Below are 21,795 nucleotides of genomic sequence, written 5' to 3'. Positions count from 1 at the left end.
GTTTCATCCAACACAATAACAGGATGAGTCTGCGATATTTGTGTTACTTCGTTGTCTTATTTTACAGTTTTTTTAATTATGGAACTTGTGATAAAATATCTAAAATTGTATTTTTTAAGTCTGTAAGCAAGTCTATTAAATTATTAAATGCACGAGGATACAAAAACTTGGCACTACAAAAGGCAGTGCAAAGTTAATTATGAGCTTGATTATGATTCTGTTCATGACAGTACGTTGACGATAACGATTTATTTATATGACAAAGACACGATTTTACGATAGTTTCGATAATATATTTTCTCCGGAACCTCCGTACGATATAATAAATCGTTATCTGATCTTACAACGCTCATGAGTCCATGTGGTTGAGTTATTATTATCCAACGATATAAGCAGAGACAAGTGTGTCATCTTGGTTACGTCAAATCTAAGTTGAGTTGATGAGTTATTATATATCGCCTCAATGGTAAGAGTCCTCTTTGTGTATATGGCGCCCTATTACATTTACCAATACCTTTTAAAGCCATTTGTTTTAAATCGCTTGCCTGCATGATGGGCAGAACTGTGAGTGAGTTTTGACGTCAGTAAATCAGTTTAATGTATATGTGATGTGCCGGTATACGCTTTGTAGCAACACCGACATTCGTAAATCCGGACCAGAAAAATATACAGTTAAAAGTAAATGCTTGGTAATCATAATACATGTAATTACTTTATTGGAAACACAGTCCAAAATATAACTTGGGGAAGGTACACAGGCCAAACTAAAGCTTGCGAGTATAAGGATACATAAAATAATACGATCATGCAGAAAAGAATTATTAGTTCAATGAACGAATACAAACATGTATTATTTGGACCATATATACGCAAATTGAAAATTCCAGTAGCAAATTAGAAAAAAAGAAACACAAACTTAAAACATAGTTTTTAAACGACAATTAGCATAAAACAATCGCATATAATATTTTTTATACACACAGCAACTCTAAATGTACATCATTTTAACAAAAGAATAAGTGAGATAATAAAATAAACCAAAAACATTCATGCTTCTAAAATCATAACAAACAATGTTTGTCAGAATAGACGCAACAGAACAAATGAGCCGTGCCCTGTAAAAAGAGCGTTGAATTCATGTGTGTAAAGTATCGTCCCAGATTAAACCTGTGCAGTCGGCACACGCTAATCAGTGACGACACTTTCCACCCTTATGATATTGTTTGTGTAAAGAAAGTCTTCACCAACTGAACAATTTCTGATATTGTAAAGTATCGTCCCAGATTAAAGATGTGCAGTCGGCACACGCTAATCAGTGACGATACTTTCCGCCCTTATGATATTGTTTGTGTAAAGAAAGTCTTTTCTTAGGAAAAAACAAGGTAAGGCGGAAAGTGTCACTTAACGCAAATGCGTTAAACCCCCTTTTCACAGAGCGCGGCTCATATAATTATATTTTTCTAAGGCGCTTGGAGTGGTACCAATGCCTGATTTGGAAGCGTTATAGGCTAACCTATAAACATTCACCAACTGAACAATTTCCCTGCTTACAATGACTGACCAACAATGGGTAGGATGATGTTATTCATTCATCTTTTTAAATATGTTCCAATTCTCATTAAGCATACTGTCTATCCATTCGGAACAAAAACAAAAGAGGGACTCTAAACGGTGATTTTAATTTATGAAATACAAAAACTACAAAATTTTATAGATAGAAGTTCCTTAAGGCTTTGACTTCGTGATTAGTACAAATTCTAACAACAATACACTATCTTTATATGATATAACGACGAAAACCGGATATAAAACAATACAATTGTGAATGATTATCACGTCATAATCATTCATAATCTTATTACTCTAAATATTTCGTATGCAATTGCTCTTTATTTCAAAGCTACTAGCAAAAAGCAATATTATTTACATATTCACTCACAATCATTACTAACAAAACCTTTTTTTCAATTTTCAAATGTTTTTGCAGATGAAATATATTATGGAGTCAAATATCTTATACACGAAATAGTCAACAAAGTCTACACAGCGACGGCAGTGTAGCGATTTTCTAATAATGGCCCTTGTGCGCTCATCTGAGTTCAAGGATATGACCAAGTGATCTAGTTTTTGACCACACCTGACCCAGATTCAAATCTGCCCTTTATATTGTCATAAACATTTTGTCCTGGTTTCATCAAGTTTGAGTCATATATTGGGCCTTTAGATCAGATACAAGGTTTTTCAAAGATTTGACCTGGTGACCTAGGTTTGGGAAGCAAGGTACCCAGATTCAATCTTGGCCTAGACAATGTCAGGATTACAATTCCGGCAAAGTTTTATCATGAATTAGTAATAAATAAGGCCTTAAAGTGGTAACAATTGTGTCTTTTTTAAACATTTTACGTGGTCACCTACTTTTACGCTAACGTGACTCATATTAATGCATTTTCCAGATAAATATACTGACAAAGTTTAATCAAGATCGAATAAAACATGTTACCTCTAGAATGTTAATGAGCTAACAGTTGATGGCACACAAAGCACAATACACGCTGAAAGAAAACGGGCGTAGGGTGATTACGATAGCTTGCCTTGACCACTTCATGCTCAGGTGAGCTAACTATAATGAATGACATTATTTCCATGTTTTGATCAGGTCTTATTGTAGCTAATCTGACTGTCATGACTATAACTAGGACACATTTTAAATGACGATATGAAATTAAATCTAAATAAAAGTCTAAAAAACTTAAATACATACAAAAACAAACATGCACTTCAAAACCAAAATTCAATGATATTAATAAAATCGCAACCGTTTACCGAAAGTAAATTACATGCACTAGGTAAATTCCGTTCATGTAAAATTGTATAAAAAATGAAAATAATAAAAAAGTTGAATTTAATTATAAAAGCTTCTTAATTTATTGAAATAGAAATTCGGTTAATAAATGAATAATAGTATAAATTACGTAATGCTGTAATTACTTTCTTTATTTGCTTGTTTGTCAATTAAAAAGTCGGAACTGTTTTTGTTTTGAACTCATTGATGTTGTCGTGTCTCCAAAATCCAACTATTAGTTTTCTCATTTCTTCATTAAAGCAGAAAGATGCAGGTCTTGCAATGTCAACAGAGATGGTATTGAGGATTGTCTTGCCGACTGTATCCACTTGACTTATGGAGTTGTCACCAAAGACGAAAACCTGCCCTGTGGCTGCCACATGTATGTTAGCTGTAATCCTGCTATGTTTGAATGCGGGATCCTGGAACGTAGCTGTGACTGTTCCATCCCTGGTCAGAGTGCGAAGCATGCCATTAATTAAGTCCGTCACATAGATCATCTTCCCATCAGGACTCACCCCAACACCTACAACTAAATGAGGTATACAACTTACACAATCTGGCACAAAATCTTGAATATTAGTATTTCTTTCTCAATAGTATTAGCGTAAGCTCACTTATTCTCATATCAATAGTAAGCAAACAGTGATCGTTCAAATGTATAACCTTTAAATGGAAAAATACCTGAAGTAAAAAATAGAAAAATATTTATTTAAACAACTAAATCTACTTTAAAAGAGTATTACGACTTTATAACATTAAAGACTTAAGCCAGTTATTCTTAAAAAATATAAGAAATTTTGAAAATTGGGACCGCATGTGATGCGTAGTGTGTTAAGCTTCTTTTGTTGTAAACAACATTATTAGTACATAACTCATTAATGTCATGATTGAGATACTTTGATAATTGAAATACCTGTCAAACAATTTTAATTGATCGGAGATGACGTTTTGGAACAGGACTAGAGTGCATGATTTCAATTAATATCATTGTAACCCTTATAGGACATGAAAGTCGGTCCTTAACCATGTGCCTGACCTATGTAATTAACAGCCGTATTGATACAATCTACGCTCAGATCTCATCCTTATCAAGTGCATGCATATGTAAACACAAAGTGCAAAGCATTCCTGAAACAAGGACAATAATAATGTACTCATATATCACCTCGGTCTCGTCCAGTACTATCTTCGTATAACTTCTTAACTAACCGTCCGTCCATTGTGTATTCGTACAACGCAGTACCGGAAGTCACAAACACTTCTGCATCGACATGCGCAATTCCATAACAGACATGATTCATTTTTAGAACCCGTTTGCGTATAATCTTTCCGTCATCTACCCGTAAGAAATGAATCCCGTTACGAGCATCGGCTTTCCATTTACTAACAGTCACCGCCATTTCGAAGGAGGAAATGCTACACATGGACCTCGGATAAGTAGGAAACTGAACTTGATCAATCACCTTGTACGCCTGATTAAGGAGTTTCACACAATCATTGTTAAGGTCAGCAATGACGAGATCCCCGTTGGAAGTCGTACATATACCCGTAATCGCACATGATAATTTATCAGTGGCTGTTTGAACATTATATTCTGACTTGTCCTCGATGCTGACAATCTTGTTTGGATCAACGTTATGTTGTGGATCGCCTATGATGATTTTCCCAAGATCAGTGCAGTCTGCATGACATTGAATCAATTCACGGTTAGGCTGGAATTTAATATCAGTTCTATCATTCTTGATCATGCTTTTTAGGAGTAAATCTGCTGCAGCAGTTTGATCAATACATTTTCTTAACGTAATAAACGTTCGTTCAGGTAGAATATTGTCTTTGAGCTTAGCGCCGTATATCTTTAATCTTGAAATACATTCTAAGCATCGCTTGGTGTCATCTTCAATGGAATTATTTAAGCGCTCGTGAATTGATTGCAATTCTCTTATGGTGTTTTGCTGAAGTCGGTCAAGATTCTCGTTGATCTGTCGACGTTCATCAAGTATTTCTTCACAAATTTGTTCGTAAGAAGCTTTAAGTGATTTTATGTTATCTTTTCCTCTGTCCACCATATCCTTTAAACGCTTCTGCGACTTTTCTATTCCTTTCGTCACTTGAACAAGGGGTATACGTTGTGAGTTTGATTTGGCCTGTTCAGCCAATGTAAACACCTTACTGCATTGCCTGAAATGCAAATGTTCGTTAAACGGAACATATGGATGTATATTATTCTGATTATTCTATGTCGAGTCTTACGTCATGCTGCTAATGTTGATGTTAATTAATGGCGAAACTGGTGATGATGAAGATGTTGGTGGTGATGATTGTTGAACATGATGAAAAAGGCGATGGAGACGATGTTGTTGTTTTTTTATTAGCAATAATGATGAACATAAATATTTAAATACTAACAACAATAATAATATTGATGATATAATAATAATAATAATACTAATACTACTAATAACAAAGACTGTTTGTAAAACATGCATGCTCCCATATGGGCTGTCCGTTGTAGTGGCAGCCATTGTGTGAATACGTTTTATGTCATTGTGACCTTTGACCTAGTGACCTGAAAATCAATAGGGGTCATCTGCGAGTCATGATCAATGTACCTATGAAGTGTCATGATCCTAGGCAAAAGTTTTCTTGAGTTATCATCCGGAAATAATTTTACTGTTTCGGTCACCTTGTCCTTGACCTTTGACCTAGTGACCTCAAAATCAATACGCGTCATCTGCGAATCATGATCAATCTACCCATGAAGTTTCATGATCCTAGGCATTTGCGTTCTTGAGTTATCATCCAAAAACTATTTTACCATTTCGGGTCACCGTGACCTTGACCTTTGACCTAGTGACCTCAAAATCGATAGGGGTCATCTGCGAGTCATGATCAATCTACCCATGAAGTTTCATGATCCTTGGCATATGCGTTCTTGAGTTATCATCCGAAAACCATTTTACTATTTCGGTTCACCGTGACCTTGACCTTTGACCTAGTGACCTTAAATTCAATAGAGGTCATCTGCGAATCATGATCAATCTACATATGAAGTTTCATAATCCTAGGAGTATGCTTTCTTGAGTTATCATCTAAAAATCATTTTACTATTTCGGGTCACCATGACCTTGACCTTTGACCATTGTGACCTCAACATCAATAGGGGTCATCTGCGAGTCATATTCAATCTACCTATGAAGTGTCATGATCCTAGGCGTATGCGTTCTTGAGTTATCATCCGAAAACCATTTTACTATTTCGGGTCACCGTGACCTTGACCTTTGACCTAGTGACCTCAAACTCAATAGGAGTCATTTGCGAGTCATGATGTATCTAACAATGAAGTTTCATGATCCTAGGCGTATGCGTTTTTGAGTTATCATCCGGAAGCCATTTAACTATTTTGGGTCACCGTAACCTTGACCTTTGACCTAGTGATCTCAAAATCAACAGGGGTCCTCTGCGAGTCATGATCAATCTACCCATGGAGTTTCATGATCCTAGGCGTATGCATTCTTGAGTTATCATCCAGAAACCATTTTACTATTTCGGGTCACTGTGACCTAGACCTTTGACCTAGTGACCTCTAAATCGATAGGGGTCATCTGCAAGTCATGATCAATGTACCTATGAAGTTTCATGATCCTAGACCCAAGCGTTCTTGAATTATCATCCGGAAACCACCTGGTGGAGGGACCGACAGACCGACAGACCTACCGACAGACCGACCGACATGTGCAAAGCAATATACCCCCTCTTCTTCGAAGGGGGGCATAATAATAGAAATAATAATTATAATAGCATATAATTATAGTAATTATTGTTATTATTAATATTACAATCATTATCATTATTAGTAGTAGTATTTTTGTTATTACAGTCGTTTTTTTCATTATTTTGGGAATGGGGCCGTGCCGCTTATTATTGGGGAAAAGCATCGTTTTGACTAAAATTGGTAAACTATTGTTGTTGATTTTTTGCTAACAAACACTTTAAAATTAAGAAGAAAAGTGATTTAAATATTATATTTACTAAGGTTCAACTTATAACGCTGGATTTACATTAAATTAAATATTGACACATATTTATTAAAATGTGTTTTTGTGTGGAAACCTTCATAGGGATTTTAGGACCCTTTTTGGATAGTAGTAGTAGTAGTAGTAGTAGTAGTAGTAGTAGTAGTAGTAGTAGTAGTAGTAGTAGTAGTTTAGTAGTAGTAGTAGTAGTAGTAGTAGTAGTAGTAGTAGTAGTAGTAGTAGTAGTAGTAGTAGTAGTAGTAGTAGTAGTAGTAGTATAGTAGTAGTAGTAGTAGTAGTAGTAGTAGTAGTTTAGTAGTAGTAGTAGTAGTAGTTTAGTAGTAGTAGTAGTAGTAGTAGTAGTAGTAGTAGTAGTAGTAGTAGTAGTAGTAGTAGTAGTAGAAGTAGTAGTAGTAGTAGTAGTAGTAATATTAGTATTAGTAGTAGTAGTAATAATAGTAGTAGTAATTGTAGTAGTAGTAGTAGTAGTAGTAGTAGTAGTAGTCGTAGTAGTAGTAGTAGTAGTAGTAGTAGTAGTAGTAGTAGTAGAAGTAGTAGTAGTAGTGAAAACCTTCATAGGGATTTTAGGACCCTTTTTGAACAGTACTAGTAGAAGTAGTAGAAGTAGTAGTAGTTTAGTAGTAGAAGTAGTAGTAGTAGTAGTAGTAGTAGTAGTAGTAGTTTAGTAGTAGTAGTAGAAGTAGGAGTAGTAGTAGTAGTAGTAGTAGTAGTAGTAGTAGTAGTAGTAGTAGTAGTAGTAGTAGTAGTAGTAGTAGTAGTAGTAGTAGTAGTGGAAACCTTCATAGGGATTTTTAGGACCCTTTTTGGACAGTAGTAGTAGTAGTAGTAGATTTTTAGGACCCTTTTTGGACAGTAGTAGTAGTAGTGGTGGTGGTGGTGGTGGTCGAGGTTGTGGTGGTGGTGGTGGTCGTAGTAGTAGTAGTAGTAGTAGTAGTAGTAGTAGTAGTAGTAGTAGTAGTAGTAGTAGTAGTAGTAGTAGTAGTAGTAGTAGTAGTTGTTGTTGTTGTAGTAGTAGTAGTATATATATACACACACACACACATGAAACAGGTATGATTTGTACTTGGCCTTAACATAAATTTATATCTACTCACTGACCTGTGTTTTAGGAGCAGACATAAATGACATAGCAACTGTTCATGATCTTCACAGAACATCGTTAGTTTCTCAGTCGTGTGCTCCTCACATAACTCTATAGTATCGTCCACTTTGTTCGCAACATACCAGCTTTCACCGTCAGATTTCGCTGACACCGCGTGATCCTTATGTAGCTTTTTGTGCATTTTTACACATTCGTCGCAGTATGTTTTAAAACATATTTTACAATGAAACAGTCCTTCGTTATGCATGCCATCCTCTTCGCAAACAGAACAAAAAATGTCGTAAAATACGTCTGATCCCTTTTGCTGCGAAGTGTTTAAGTTAGACGCCATTTTATGATTTCTTTACAAAACCACTTTCGATTTCCATACGTCTTAAAGGCGTGCCGTGTTTACCTACTAAGTAACTATTAAAGGTGCCTTTTCACAGATTTCGGCATGTATTGAAGTTTGCCATTAAATGCTTTATATTGATAAATGTTAACATTGGGTCTAAAAGCTCCAGTAAAAAACAATAATAAAATTAAAGAAATAAATAAAAGTAACCCTAAACTGGGCACGACACGAATCACTGAACCCTGGATTAAAAGTCTATCGCTGAGACCAATTGGCCATTCGTGCTCAAACAATCAGTGAGGTATTTTATACTTTCAATCGTTTTGCGTTGCAACGCTTTATAATTTTCAGGTTTTTAAATCGTGGAAAGATGCAAATAATGGATATTTTAGAGCATGGTAAATGATCAGTATTACTTACAATTATCATAACTACAGCAAAAATGTGCGATTCTTAAACAATTTATTTTTATTTCTTCAATTTACAAAAACGTAAAAATGCCCCTTTAAGTGATAATTATATGTTTATCAGATTCGTAGGTCGGACTATTAGGCCAAATTTATTGTAGTTTGGTTTACGTATGGTTCATTCAAGGTTGAATACCAAATATATCCTATATATCTGTACGACTATAAGACATGTTCAAACTGCTCATAAAGCGAACTTCGACTAGTGAGTTAAAATTACAGTTAAGACAGTATATATTGTAAGCAAACATTCTATGTGGACTTTGTATTGGTATATTTATAGGTGTGTGTCGCTTTCATCCTCCGTCAAGTAGTAATTTATATTAGACTATTGCTTTGATATCTGCCTAATATAATGCTACATATATTTTTATATTCGTTCAACAGGAAGTTGCCATATCATTCAATGTTTGGAGGTTGGTCATATTACTCTGAATGAACTATAAAGTCATCATTTTAGTAAACAAGGGTCAGATTTCGCCCGATTGGCGCAAAAAGGTACCTTTGCGCCTTCTAATTTCAATTCCACATGGTACCATTTTCCACCCGGGGGGGGATTTAACAAAACAAACAATTTGGTACCTAGATGTAATATATTTTAGACACAAAAGGCAATGAAACCCGCACAAAACTGATTCGACAAATAAAAGTCACCCTATTAAATTCATTCCCGTTAAAAATGCAGCGTCGTAGCGATTTGTGTTTTCATTATCCCTTTCAAAATGGAACGGAGAGGTATGGTTAACAAAATAACAGGTTACAGTTTTGTAACTTATCAGGCTCAGCACGAAATAATTATTATAAGCCTGATTTATACAAACACTATTGGGCAGTTACCCGTTATTCTCTATATACAGTAATATAATATTCCACATGACAATCGTAGATTCTAATTGTTCTATTTACCGTCACTTTACCGTCGTGGTATCGACCTATCTATCAAATGTGAAGTACTACGTAGGTCATGTTAACAACCTATCTATCTCATGTAAAGTACTACGTAGTTCATGGTATAAGGGTTTAACAATCTTGTGGGAAAAACAAAGTCAATAATGGAAACGACAAACCAATCTTGTGTGAAGTACTAAGTAGGTCATGGTAACGATATACCTATCTCATGTGAACGAGATAACCCACACGAGTTCATAACGGAATGCATCCAAATCTTTTTGATGCAGTTTGTAAAGCACTGCAAACAGCGACTCTGAAATATACAATTATGTAAACCAACCTTGCATCAGCCATTTTGAATCATGTGTTAAACAACATCATATATATCACCATTTAACTTTGAGCAGAAGCCTTTTTTGTGCATTTGTAGACATCTGAGGAGTTTTGAGACAAATGTTAAAAGTGAGGGCCCGGTTTAAATACATAACCTACCGACACGTTTTTAGCTTTCTGCGTGACATCATTGTTTAAGCATGCCTTGTTACAGCATGAAAGAAAACTTCTTACTTAATATTTCATTATCTAAAGCAATTATAAACAAGACAACTATTGATACAAAGCATCAAAGGGCGTCGGGAATTTCAGTGTAAAAGGCACTCAATGAAGTTACATGGAACGATATTTTTTCTACTGTAAATATTAATATATTGGCAGATTATTTTAATCAAAATAGAAAAAGATACTGGTATAACCATTAGCTATGATTTTATGTTATAACCCCCAAATGGGTGGCAGACGTCCCCCCCCCCCCCCCCAAGACGTTTCCTCCCCAGACGTCACCTCCCTAGACGTTATGGGGGTGAAACGTCTACATAATATGAAAATGTGTATTTGAAGTAGTTATTTGTAATAATGCATTTTAATGGGTTTTAATAATTAATGATTAAACAAATGATGTAAGTTGTGTCCTGAGTGATTAAAATATTTATTAATGATTTTTGATGGTTATTTTTAGGGAAGCCTCTAACAAATTTTACCAATTAATTATACTTGTTTTTATAAGTGCCTGAAATTTTTCTTTCTTTTATCGAGATCATTGAAAAATTGAGTAAAAGCACAGCGTTGAAGTTCTTTGATGGTAATTTTAAGTTGAATACTATGATACAAATTAAATAATTATAACTATTGTATTAATGAATTGAGTAAAAGCACACAGTTGATGTTCTTTGATGATCATTTTAAGTGGAATAGTATGTTACAAAGTAAACAATTATTGAATTAATGAATTCATTTTGCTACAAATTCAATTTTACCTATATATACTAAAAACATTAGTTGTGATTTTTAATGAAGTATTATAACTATATTCAAATTATTATGACTAAATAAATATCATTAATTATTGGGATTTTTATTTTGAGTTAATAAAATTGTTATATTACATTTAAATTACAATGGCCCAATACAGCTAGTATGAACATTTTACATTGAATTTTAGTACTCAGGTGTTACCTCTCAACAATACTCAGTCTGTCATCAAGATTATCATACAATAAAAAGTTTGACACTAATAGTTATGCAGAATATTAATATTTACTATTAATATTTACCATCCCAATTTAACAATTTAAAAAATAATTTAATCTGAAGCCAAGCAAATGTGACAGCATTTTAATGTTTTCGCTAATATAAAGTAACAACACACACCTACCATTATACAAAATATCAGGCACTTATGATGCAAGCGTTGATTAGATTAGCAAGTGCATTCTAGAAGATAACAGCTATTGTATAACGGGTACTTATGGTGCAATATACAGGTCCTTTAATTAGCATTGATGAGATTAGGTGACATCTTAGATGAGATTAGCACATAATCATACAAAAAACAATTATAATTGGTTTATCACTTAATTAATTATTATTAATGAATTGATTTGAATTGACTTAATTAATAGTTTTATATATGGTAGTCATAGATGCAGCTGTTGTAATTAACAGTGGCGGATTCAAAATATATGTTAAACTTTCGACATCTTTTTCATTTGTTAATACAAATGAATCTTTCATAAATCTTCATGAGCAGAATGAAGGCTATTATCAAGTCTTTAAGTGTTGAACTCAAATCAATGATAAATTTCCTAAAACTATGTTCATTTTGAGATTAATTGACAGCTTGTGTATGCTAGGAGTAGGGATGTTGTGTTTGTGAAACTGAGATGCTTAGTTTTGGTGCATGATGACTAGGTTTATAGATATTGCGTTCAGTAAAACTGATATATTTCATATTTTTGCATTTAAAACATTATTTTAATTTGTAAAGTTGTTAATTTTTTCCTTAAATGCCACAAATTCATTAAATAAAAAAGTTTATTTTTTATTTTTTGGCTTTTAAATATTTTTAATATTGAGTTAAATTATTAAAATATCAATAAGTTATGATTATATATGCTAATTATATAATTAATATTTTAATAATGTGCAAGGAAAGTGCAATTCTGTTTTTATTAGTCTACATTAGTTATTAGTAAAAATTAAAATACCAGTGACATCCAATAATTTGATATTATACATATGAATGCATGAAAAAATTTAAAACTGTTGACAGTTACATAGTTTATGTATTTATCATATTTAACTGTTTCAGGGAAAACAGTTTTGAAATTAAAATAAATGTTATTTTACCATTTTGCAATTCACCAATCGACCCTATTTAATTGGATTAAAAACAACAAACAACTACAGTTCCGTAACCCTGCCAAGGTTTTTTTAAACTGAAATTAGGGTGTTAGGCCACTAATTTACACACAAACATCACCACTATGCAAGATATTCTGACAACAAAAATATATCCATATGATCCGTAAAATAACTTCTCCTCCCATTAGCGAAAAAAAAAACGTATTACCTACGAGTCGCCGCACTTTAGTGCGACACCAATCATGTGACCACTGGGGTGTGGCAAGTCGTTACCCCAGGGGCATTATTTGAAGAGACTTGATAGATGACTACTAAATTTTAGCCCTGATCCTTGTGGTTTTAGAGATGAAGAATTTTGTAGTTTCCACTGTGTGTTCATTTGGAAAACAAGTTACCCCAGTGCACAGCCAATTTTTACCGCAGGGGTATAACTTGAAAAACGTTGTAGAGCATCATCGTATGATTTTAAATATTGAAGCTCTCACTCTTTTGGTTTTTATAGATTTGTACAGTTTTCATGTTTTAAATACATATTTTTGATCATGCGACCTACATATGAAAAGGACTGGAACAATTTTAACAAATTAAAAAGAGGTGCATCAGAGGATCACACCTGTCAAGTAATTGTTTAATCTTACAACTGTTCAAAGGGAGAAGTCGTTAACAGAAAAAGTGTACACATGCACCTCAAATAGTAAAGTACGATGGACATCACGGTATCCCAAAAGTTCCACATGAGCACCTTTTGTTCGGTGAGCTAAAGAAAATAGTTACACGAGTCAATATTAAAGAGTTTATTAAATGCATTGTACTACTTCTGACTGCATCAATTTCATGGTCTATATTTCCGATTTGGCAAAAACTCAAATGTGTGAAGTGCTAAAGAACACGCTTTATTAAATGGTGTTTATTTGTTATTTACTTACTTTAACCTTGAACCGACCCAACCCGAAAATACTGAGATTTTTTTTTATTTTAATCCGCTGACCCAACCTGAAGTCAATGTTTGACATCTTTGGGCCATAGTTCCCATTATAGTTTGTATAACATATCGAGGCTGTGTGAACAACGTAGGATTGTATGAAGCAGGGTCAGCGAGGGCATTAAACAAAAGACTCAAAGAAACAATAAAATATCGGTTGTTTTATTGGTCTAATTTCATGTCAAAATCAATTCACACTTTAATATACATTTCAAAACGCAGCTATAATATACGACCATGCCAATATCTGACTGGACCATCACGCAAACAGCAGGAGAAAAAGTCATTACATGATTAGGCTGAAAATATACACACAGATGAATACAGATTAAGTCTTTAATAGACAGAGATATTTAGGTATTCATTTCATGTTTTGTATTATTTATAATTTATATTCTCTCTTTGTTTTATTCGAAAGTCCTATCAAATACAAGCACTCACTCCTATTTGTCTTTGGGTGATTATTTGTATGATAATAATAATGATGTTGAAAGGATGATGATGATATGGATGATAATGATTATGAGTATTTAATAGTATTTTGAGAATAATAAATTTACTTATAACTATGAGTAATACCTTTTTAATCCATTTGTTTAAATCGCTTGCCTGCATGATGGGCAGAACTGTGAGTGAGTTTTGACGTATATCAATCAGTTTAATGTATATGTGATGTGCCGGTATACGCTTCGTAACAACACCGACATTCGTAAATCCGGACCAGAAAAATATACAGTTAAAAGTAAATGCTTGGTAATCATAATACATGCAATTACTTTATTGGAAACACAGTCCAAAATATAACTTGGGGTAGGTATACAGGCCTAACTATAGCTTGCGAGTATAAGGATACATAAAATAATACGATCATGAAGAAAAGAATTATTAGTTCAATGAACGAATACAAACAGGTATTATTTAGACCATATATCAGCAAATAGAAAATTCCATTAGCAAATTAGAAAAAAGAAACACAAACTTATAACATAGTATTTAAACGACAATTAACATAAAACAATCGCATATAATATTTTAATACACACAGCAACTCTAAATGTACATCATTTTAAACAAAAGAATAACTGAGATAATAAAATAAACCAAAAACATATTCATGTAATTGTTGTTGTTTTTTAAATTCAGCTTGATTATATTTCATGATTTCTTTAAAAAATTTTACTTGAATTTATAATAAACATAAAAAAAGGCTCGGCACTTATAAAACAACCACTCGGCAAGCCTCGCCTTTCACTTTTTTTTACCTTAATACCTAATAGATTACACAACTACATGCCAGTAACCTGTTATTCTCTATGTACTGATCTATACCCAGATACAAATTCACGCGTTAATCAAGTGAAATGTGTTCATGTACATTACACTTAAAGAATATATGCAATGACACGTTGAAATGTTTATCTTGAAACAAGGTAGATAGCTCAAGACTTGGTTTGATGCAAAGTTGCAAAGAACAAATTGACAAAATTCTGCAGGCAAATCACACTATTCTTGACATAATTTTCACATTCCTTCAAGAATGGTAGTATTGTTTCACATTATCAATTTATCAATATATACCAGAAATATTAACGTGCATTCAATTATTGACGCTAAAAATAAACAACTCGGTATTTATAAATTGATTTTTTATATGTAATCCCTGCTTACAATGATAGTAAACTTAATAGTGAACTTAGTACTAAGAAGGGTGGAGATTTGAAAAATATAGTTCACGTCCTAAAGCTTGAACCAAATCAATCAGAATCGTGTTAGAATCGAAATAATATTTTTCTATCATGGTTTGTTGTCGAATAACCCACAGTAAGGAGTATAGATGCGTAGGAATTAAATCACGAGGGCGAAGCACGAGTGATTTGATAACACGCATCTATACAACTTACTGTGGGTTATTCGCCAACAAACCATCATAGAAAAATATTATTTCGATTCTAACACGATTCTGATTGATTTGGTTCAAGCTTTAGGACGTGAACTATATTTTTCAAATCTCCACCCTTCTTAGTACTAAGTTCACTATTAAGTGACGTCATTGAATTGTACAAACATATGACGTCATTTTCATTCATAAATATTTTGCAAATGACGTCACTTTCATTGAAAACAACAATGGTAAAAAATTGCAAATGACGTCACGTTTATTGAGCTACTGAAAAGCTGACATGCTATAAATGTTTTCTGAATTACGTTTCCTAATAAACAACATTTTTTGTAGACGTGGTTATGCCACTTATCACCAAATATACATGTATTGTTTCATTACATTTATATGCTACATTTATTATATTTCTTTCAGAGCGGGTTTTAGCACGTGCACTTTACTGCAGTGTTTTCTTTATTTATTCGGAACTATTTTCGAAACATTAAGCTCCGCTCATAAGTTATTGCAGAATAACCCGCACTTGATTTCCTTCTTTGTCTATAGAAAACAAGTCGCGTGCCTTGTTAGAATGTTCATTCAGCTTCTAAATATGTTCCAATTCCCATTAAGCATATTGTCTATCCATTCGGAACAAAAACAAAAGAGGGACTCTAAACGGTGATTTTAATTTATGAAATACAAAAACTACAACATTTGAAAGATAGAAGTCCCTTAAGGCTTTGATTGACTTCGTGATTAGTACAAATTCTAACAACAATACACTATCTTTATATGATATAACGACGAGAACCGGATATGATACAATAAAATTGTGAATGATCACCACGTCATAATCATTCATAATCTTATTACTCTAAATATTTGGTATGCAATTACTCCTTATTTCACAGCTACTAGCAAAAAGCAATATTATTTACATATTCACTCACAATCATTACTAATACAACTTTTTTTTTCAATTTTCAAATGTTTTTGCAGATGAAATATATTATGGAGTCAATTATCTTATACACGATAAAGTCAACAAAGTCTGCACAGCGAAGGCAGTATAGCGATTTTCTAATAATGGCCCTTGTGCGCTCATCTGAGTTCAAGGATTTGACCAAGTGATCTAGTTTTTGACCACACCTGACCCAGATTTAAATCTGCCCTTTATATTGTCATATAAATATTTTGTCCTGGTTTCATCAAGTTTGAGTCATATATTGGGCCTTAAGATTAGTAACAAGGTTTTTCAAAGATTTGACCTGGTGACCTAGGTTTGGGAAGCAAGGGACCAAGATTCAATCTTGGCCTAGACAATGTCAGGATTACAATTCCGGCAAAGTTTTATCAAGAATGAGTAATAAATTAGGCCTTAAAATGGTAACAATTGTGTCTTTTTTAAACATTTTACATAGTCACCTATGTTTACGCTAACTAGACTCAGATTAATTTATTGTCCAGATAAATATGCTGACCAAGTTTAATCAAGATCGGATAAAACATGTTACCTCTAGAATGATAATGAGCTAACAGTTGATGACATACAAAGCACAATACACGCTGAAAGAAAACGGGCGTAGGGTGATTACAATAGCTTGCCTTGACCACTTCATGCTCAGGTGAGCTAACTATAATGAATGACATTATTTCCATGTTTTGATCAGGTCTAATTGTAGCTAATCTGAGTGTCATGACTTTAACTAGGACACATTTTAAATGACGATATGACATTAAATATGAATAAAAGTCTAAAAAAATTTAATACATACAAAAACAAACATGCACTTCAAAACCAAAATTCAATGCTATTAATAAAATCGCAACCGTTTACCGAAAGTAAATTACATGCACTAGGTAAATTCCGTTCATGTAAAATTGTATAAAAAAGGAAAATAATAAAAAAGTTGAATTTAATTATAAAAGCTTCTTAATTTATTGAAATAGAAATTCGGTTAATAAATAAATAAAAGTATAAATTACGTAATGCTGTAATTACTTTCTTAATTTGCTTTCTTTGTCAATTAAAAAGTCGGAACTGTTTTTGTTTTGAACTCATTGATGTTGTCGTGGCTCAAAAATCCAACTATTAGTTTTCCCGTTTCTTCATTAAAGTAGACAGATGCAGGTTTTGCAATGTCAACAGAGATGGTATTGAGGATTGTCTTGCCGACTGTATCCACTTGACTTATGGAGTTGTCACCAAAGACGAAAACCTGCCCTGTGGCTGCCACATGTATGTTAGCTGTAATCCTGCTATGTTTGAATGCGGGATCCTGGAACGTAGCTGTGACTGTTCCATCCCTTGTCAGTGTGAGAAGCTTGTCATCATTCCCGTCCGTCACATAGATCCTCTTCCCATCAGGACTCACCCCAACACCTAAAACTAAATGAGGAATACAACTTACACAATCTGGCACGAAATCTTGAATATTAGTATTTCTTTCTAAATAGTATTTGCGTAAGCTCACTTATTCTCATATCAATAGTTAGCAAACAGTGATCGTTCAAATGTATAACCTTTAAATGGAAAAATACCTGAAATAAACAATAGGAAAATATTTATTAAAATAAACTAAATCAACTTTAAAAGACTTAAGCCAGTTATTCTTAAATAATATCAGAAATTTTGAAAAATTGGGACCGCATGTGATGCTTAGTGTGTTGAGCTTCTTTTGTTGTAAACAACATTATTAGTACATAACTCATTAATGTCATGATTGAGATACTTTGATAATTGAAATACCTGTCAAACAATTTTAATTGATCGGAGATGACGTTTCGGAACAGGACTAGAGTGCATGATTTCAATTAACGTCATTGTAACCCTTATAGAACATTAAAGTCGGCCCTTAACCATGTGCCTGACCTATGAAATTAACAGCCGTATTGATACAATCTACGCTCAGATCTCATCTTTATCAAGTTCATGCATATGTAAACACAAAGTGCAAAGCATCCCTGAAAAAAAGGAAAATAATAATGTACTCATATATCACCTCGGTATGGTTCAGTACTATCTTCGTATAACTTCTTAACTAACCGTCCGTCCATTGTGTATTCGTACAACGCAGTACCGGAAGTCACAAACACTTCTGCATCGACATGCGCAATTCCATAACAGACATGATTCATTTTTAGAACCTGTTTGCGTATAATCTTTCCGCCATCTACCCGTAAGAAATGAATCCCGTTAAGAGCATCGGCTCTATATTCGCTAACAGTCACCGCCATTTCGAAGGAGGAAATGCTACACATTGACCACGGATGAGTAGGAAGCTGAACTTGATCAATCACCTTGTACGCCTGATTAAGGAGTTTCACACACTTATTGTTAAAGTCAGCAATAACGAGATCCCCGTTGGAAGTCGTAAATATACCCGTAATCGCACATGATAATTTATCAGTAGCTGTTCGAACATTATATTCTGACTTGTCCTCGATGCTGAAAATCTTGTTTGGATCAACGTTATGTTGTGGATCGCCTATGATGATTTTCCCAAGATCAGTGCAGTCTGCATGACATTGAATCAATTCACGGTTAGGCTGGAATTTTATATCAGTTCCATCATTCTTGATCATGCTTTTTAGGAGTGAATCTGCTGCAGCAGTTTGAGCAATACATTTTCTTAACGTAATAAACGTTCGTTCAGGGAGAATATTGTCTTTGAGCTTAGCGCCATATATCTTTAACTTTGAAATACATTCTAAGCATCGCTTGGTGTCATCTTCAATGGAATTATTTAAGCGCTCGTGAATTGATTGCAATTCTCTTATGGTGTTTTGCTGAAGTCGGTCAAGATTCTCGTTGATCTGTCGACGTTCATCAAGTATTTCTTCACAAATTTGTTCGTAAGAAGCTTTAAGTGATTTTATGTTATCTTTTCCTCTGTCCACCATATCCTTTAAACGCTTCTGCGACTTTTCTATTCCTTTCGTCACTTGAACAAGGGGTATACGTTGTGAGTTTGATTTGGCCTGTTCAGCCAATGTAAACACCTTACTGCATTGCCTAAAATGCAAATGTGCTTTAAACGAGAGACGTATGGGTGTAGATTATTCTGATTATTCTATGTCGAGTCTTACGTCATGCTGATAATGTTGATGTTAATTAATGGCGATAATGTTGATGATGAAGATGTTGGTGGTGATGATTGTTATACATGATGATAAAGGCGATGGAGACGATGTTGTTGTTTTTTAATAGCAATAATGATAAAAATAAATATTTAAATACTAACAACAATAATGATATTGATGATATAATAATGATAATAATACTAATACTACTAATAACAAAGACTGTTTGTAAAACATGCATGCCCCCCATATGGGTTGTCCGTTGTAGTGGCAGCCATTGAGTGAATACGTTTTATGTCACTATGACCTTGACCTTTGACCTAGTGACCTGAAAATCAATAGGGGTCATCTGCGAGTCATGATAAATGTACCTATGAAGTGTCATGATCCTAGGCAAAAGTGTTCTTGAGTTATCATCCGGAAACAATTTTACTGTTTCGGGTCACCGTGACCTTGACCTTTGACCTAGTGACCTCAAAATCAATATGGGTCATCTGCAAGAAATGATCAATGTACCTGTATCAATGTATGAAGTTTCATGATTCAGGCCCAAGCGTTTTTGAGTTATCATCCGGAAACCACCTGGTGGAGAAACCGACAGACCTACCGACAGACCGACCGACCGACATGTGCAAATCAATATACCCCCTCTTCTTCGAAGGGGTGCATAATAATAGAAATGATAATCATAATAGTGAACTCAAAATCAATAGGGGTCATCTGCAAGTAATGATCAATGTACCTGTATCAATGTATGAAGTTTCATGATCCTAGGCCCAAGCGTTCTTGAGTTATCATCCGGAAACCACCTGGTGGAGGGACCGACAGACCTACCGACAGACCGACCGACATGTGCAAATCAATATACCTTCTCTTCTTCGAAGGGGGGCATAATAATAGAAATGATAATCATAATAGTGACCTCAAAATCAATAGGGGTCATCTGCAAGTAATGATCAATGTACCTGTATCAATGTATGAAGTTTCATGATCCTAGGCCCAAGCGTTCTTGAGTTATCATCCGGAAACCACCTGGTGGACAGACCGACAGACCGACAGACCTACCGACAGACCGACCGACATGTGCAAAGCAATATACCCCCTCTTCTTCAAAGGGGGGCATAATAATAGAAATGATAATCATCATAGCATATAATTATAGTAATTATTGTTATTATTAATATAACAATTATTATCATTATTAGTAGTAGTATTTTTGAAATTACAGTCGTTTTTTTCATTATTTTGGGAATGGGGCCCTGTCCCTTACTATTGGGGAAAAACATTGTTTTGACTAAAATTGGTAAACTTGTGTTGTTGATTTTTTGCTAACAAACACTTTAAAATTAAGAAGAAAAGTGATTTAAATATTATATTTACTAAAGTTCAACTTATAACGCTGGATTTACATTCAATTAATGGTGGTGGTGGTGGTGGTGGTGGTAGAATATATAGATACACACACACACACACACACACACACACACACACGTGAAACAGGTATGATTTGTACTTGGCCTTAACATAAATTTATATCAATACTCACTAACCTGTGTTTTAGGAGGAGACATAAATGACATAGCAACTGTTCATGATCTTCACAGAACATCGTTAGTTTCTCAGTCGTGTGCTCCTCACATAACTCTATAGTATCGTCCACTTTGTTCGCAACATACCAGCTTTCACCGTCAGATTTCGCTGACACCGCGTGATCCTTAAGTAGCTTTTTGTGCATTTTCACACATTCGTCGCAGTATGTTTTAAAACATATTTTACAATGAAACAGTCCTTCATTATGTATCCCATCCTCTTCGCAAACAGAACAACAAACGTCGTAAAATACGTCTGATGCTTTTTGCTGCGAATTGTTCAAGTTAGACGCCATTTTGTGATTTCTTTACAAAACCACTTTCGATTTCCATATGTCTAAACCGCGTGCCGAGTTTACCTACTAAGTTACTGTTAAAGGTGCCCTTTCACAGATTTTGGCATGTATTGAAGTTTGCCATTAAATGCTTTATATTGATAAATGTTAAGATTGGGTCTAAAAGCTCCAGTAAAAAAAAACAATAATAAAATTAAATAAATAAATAATCCTAAACTGGGCACGACACGAACCACTGAACCCTGGAGTAAAAGTCTATCGCTGAGACCACTTGGCCATTCGTGCTCAAACAATCAGTGAGGTATTTTATACTTTCAATCGTTTTGCGTTGCAACGCTTTATAATTTTCAGGTTTTTAAAACGTGGTAAGCTGCATTTAATGGATATTTTAGAGCATGGTAAATGTTCAGTATTACTTACAAATATCATAACTACAGCAAAAATGTGCGATTCTGAAACAATTTATTTTTATTCCGTCAATTTACAAAAACGTGAAAATGCCCCTTTAAGTGATAATTATATGTTTTACAGATTCGCAGGTCGGACTATTAGGCCAAATTTATTGTAGTTTGGTTTACGTATGGTTCATTCAA

At 34.0% G+C, this 21,795-nt stretch overlaps 1 protein-coding gene across 3 annotated transcripts; it reads right to left on the bottom strand.

Moving 5' to 3' along the window:
• Positions 1 to 693: 693 nt before the first annotated feature.
• On the bottom strand, positions 694 to 21,236 carry LOC127837789 (uncharacterized). Of its 3 annotated transcripts, none has more exons than XM_052365174.1 (4): positions 20,868 to 21,236; positions 18,237 to 19,249; positions 16,749 to 17,623; positions 694 to 2,500 (listed from the first exon to the last, which is right to left on the bottom strand). In XM_052365174.1, exons 1-3 carry the CDS (start codon positions 21,200 to 21,202, stop codon positions 17,262 to 17,264), a joined length of 1,710 nt encoding a protein of 569 aa, XP_052221134.1. In that variant the 5' UTR covers positions 21,203 to 21,236; the 3' UTR covers positions 694 to 2,500; positions 16,749 to 17,261. The 3 variants fall into 3 exon arrangements, with proteins under 3 accessions (XP_052221134.1, XP_052221136.1, XP_052221135.1); XM_052365176.1 differs by lacking the exon at positions 694 to 2,500 and adding an exon at positions 2,663 to 3,204 and having other exon boundaries at positions 17,454 to 17,623; XM_052365175.1 differs by lacking the exons at positions 694 to 2,500; positions 16,749 to 17,623 and adding an exon at positions 2,665 to 3,374.
• Positions 21,237 to 21,795: the final 559 nt, after the last annotated feature.

The sequence above is a fragment of the Dreissena polymorpha genome, chromosome 7 (genome assembly GCF_020536995.1).
Source record: "Dreissena polymorpha isolate Duluth1 chromosome 7, UMN_Dpol_1.0, whole genome shotgun sequence".
Taxonomy (NCBI): domain Eukaryota; kingdom Metazoa; phylum Mollusca; class Bivalvia; order Myida; family Dreissenidae; genus Dreissena; species Dreissena polymorpha.
Note: the sequence above shows the minus strand (reverse complement) of the source record. Positions and strands in the feature narration are given on the sequence as shown.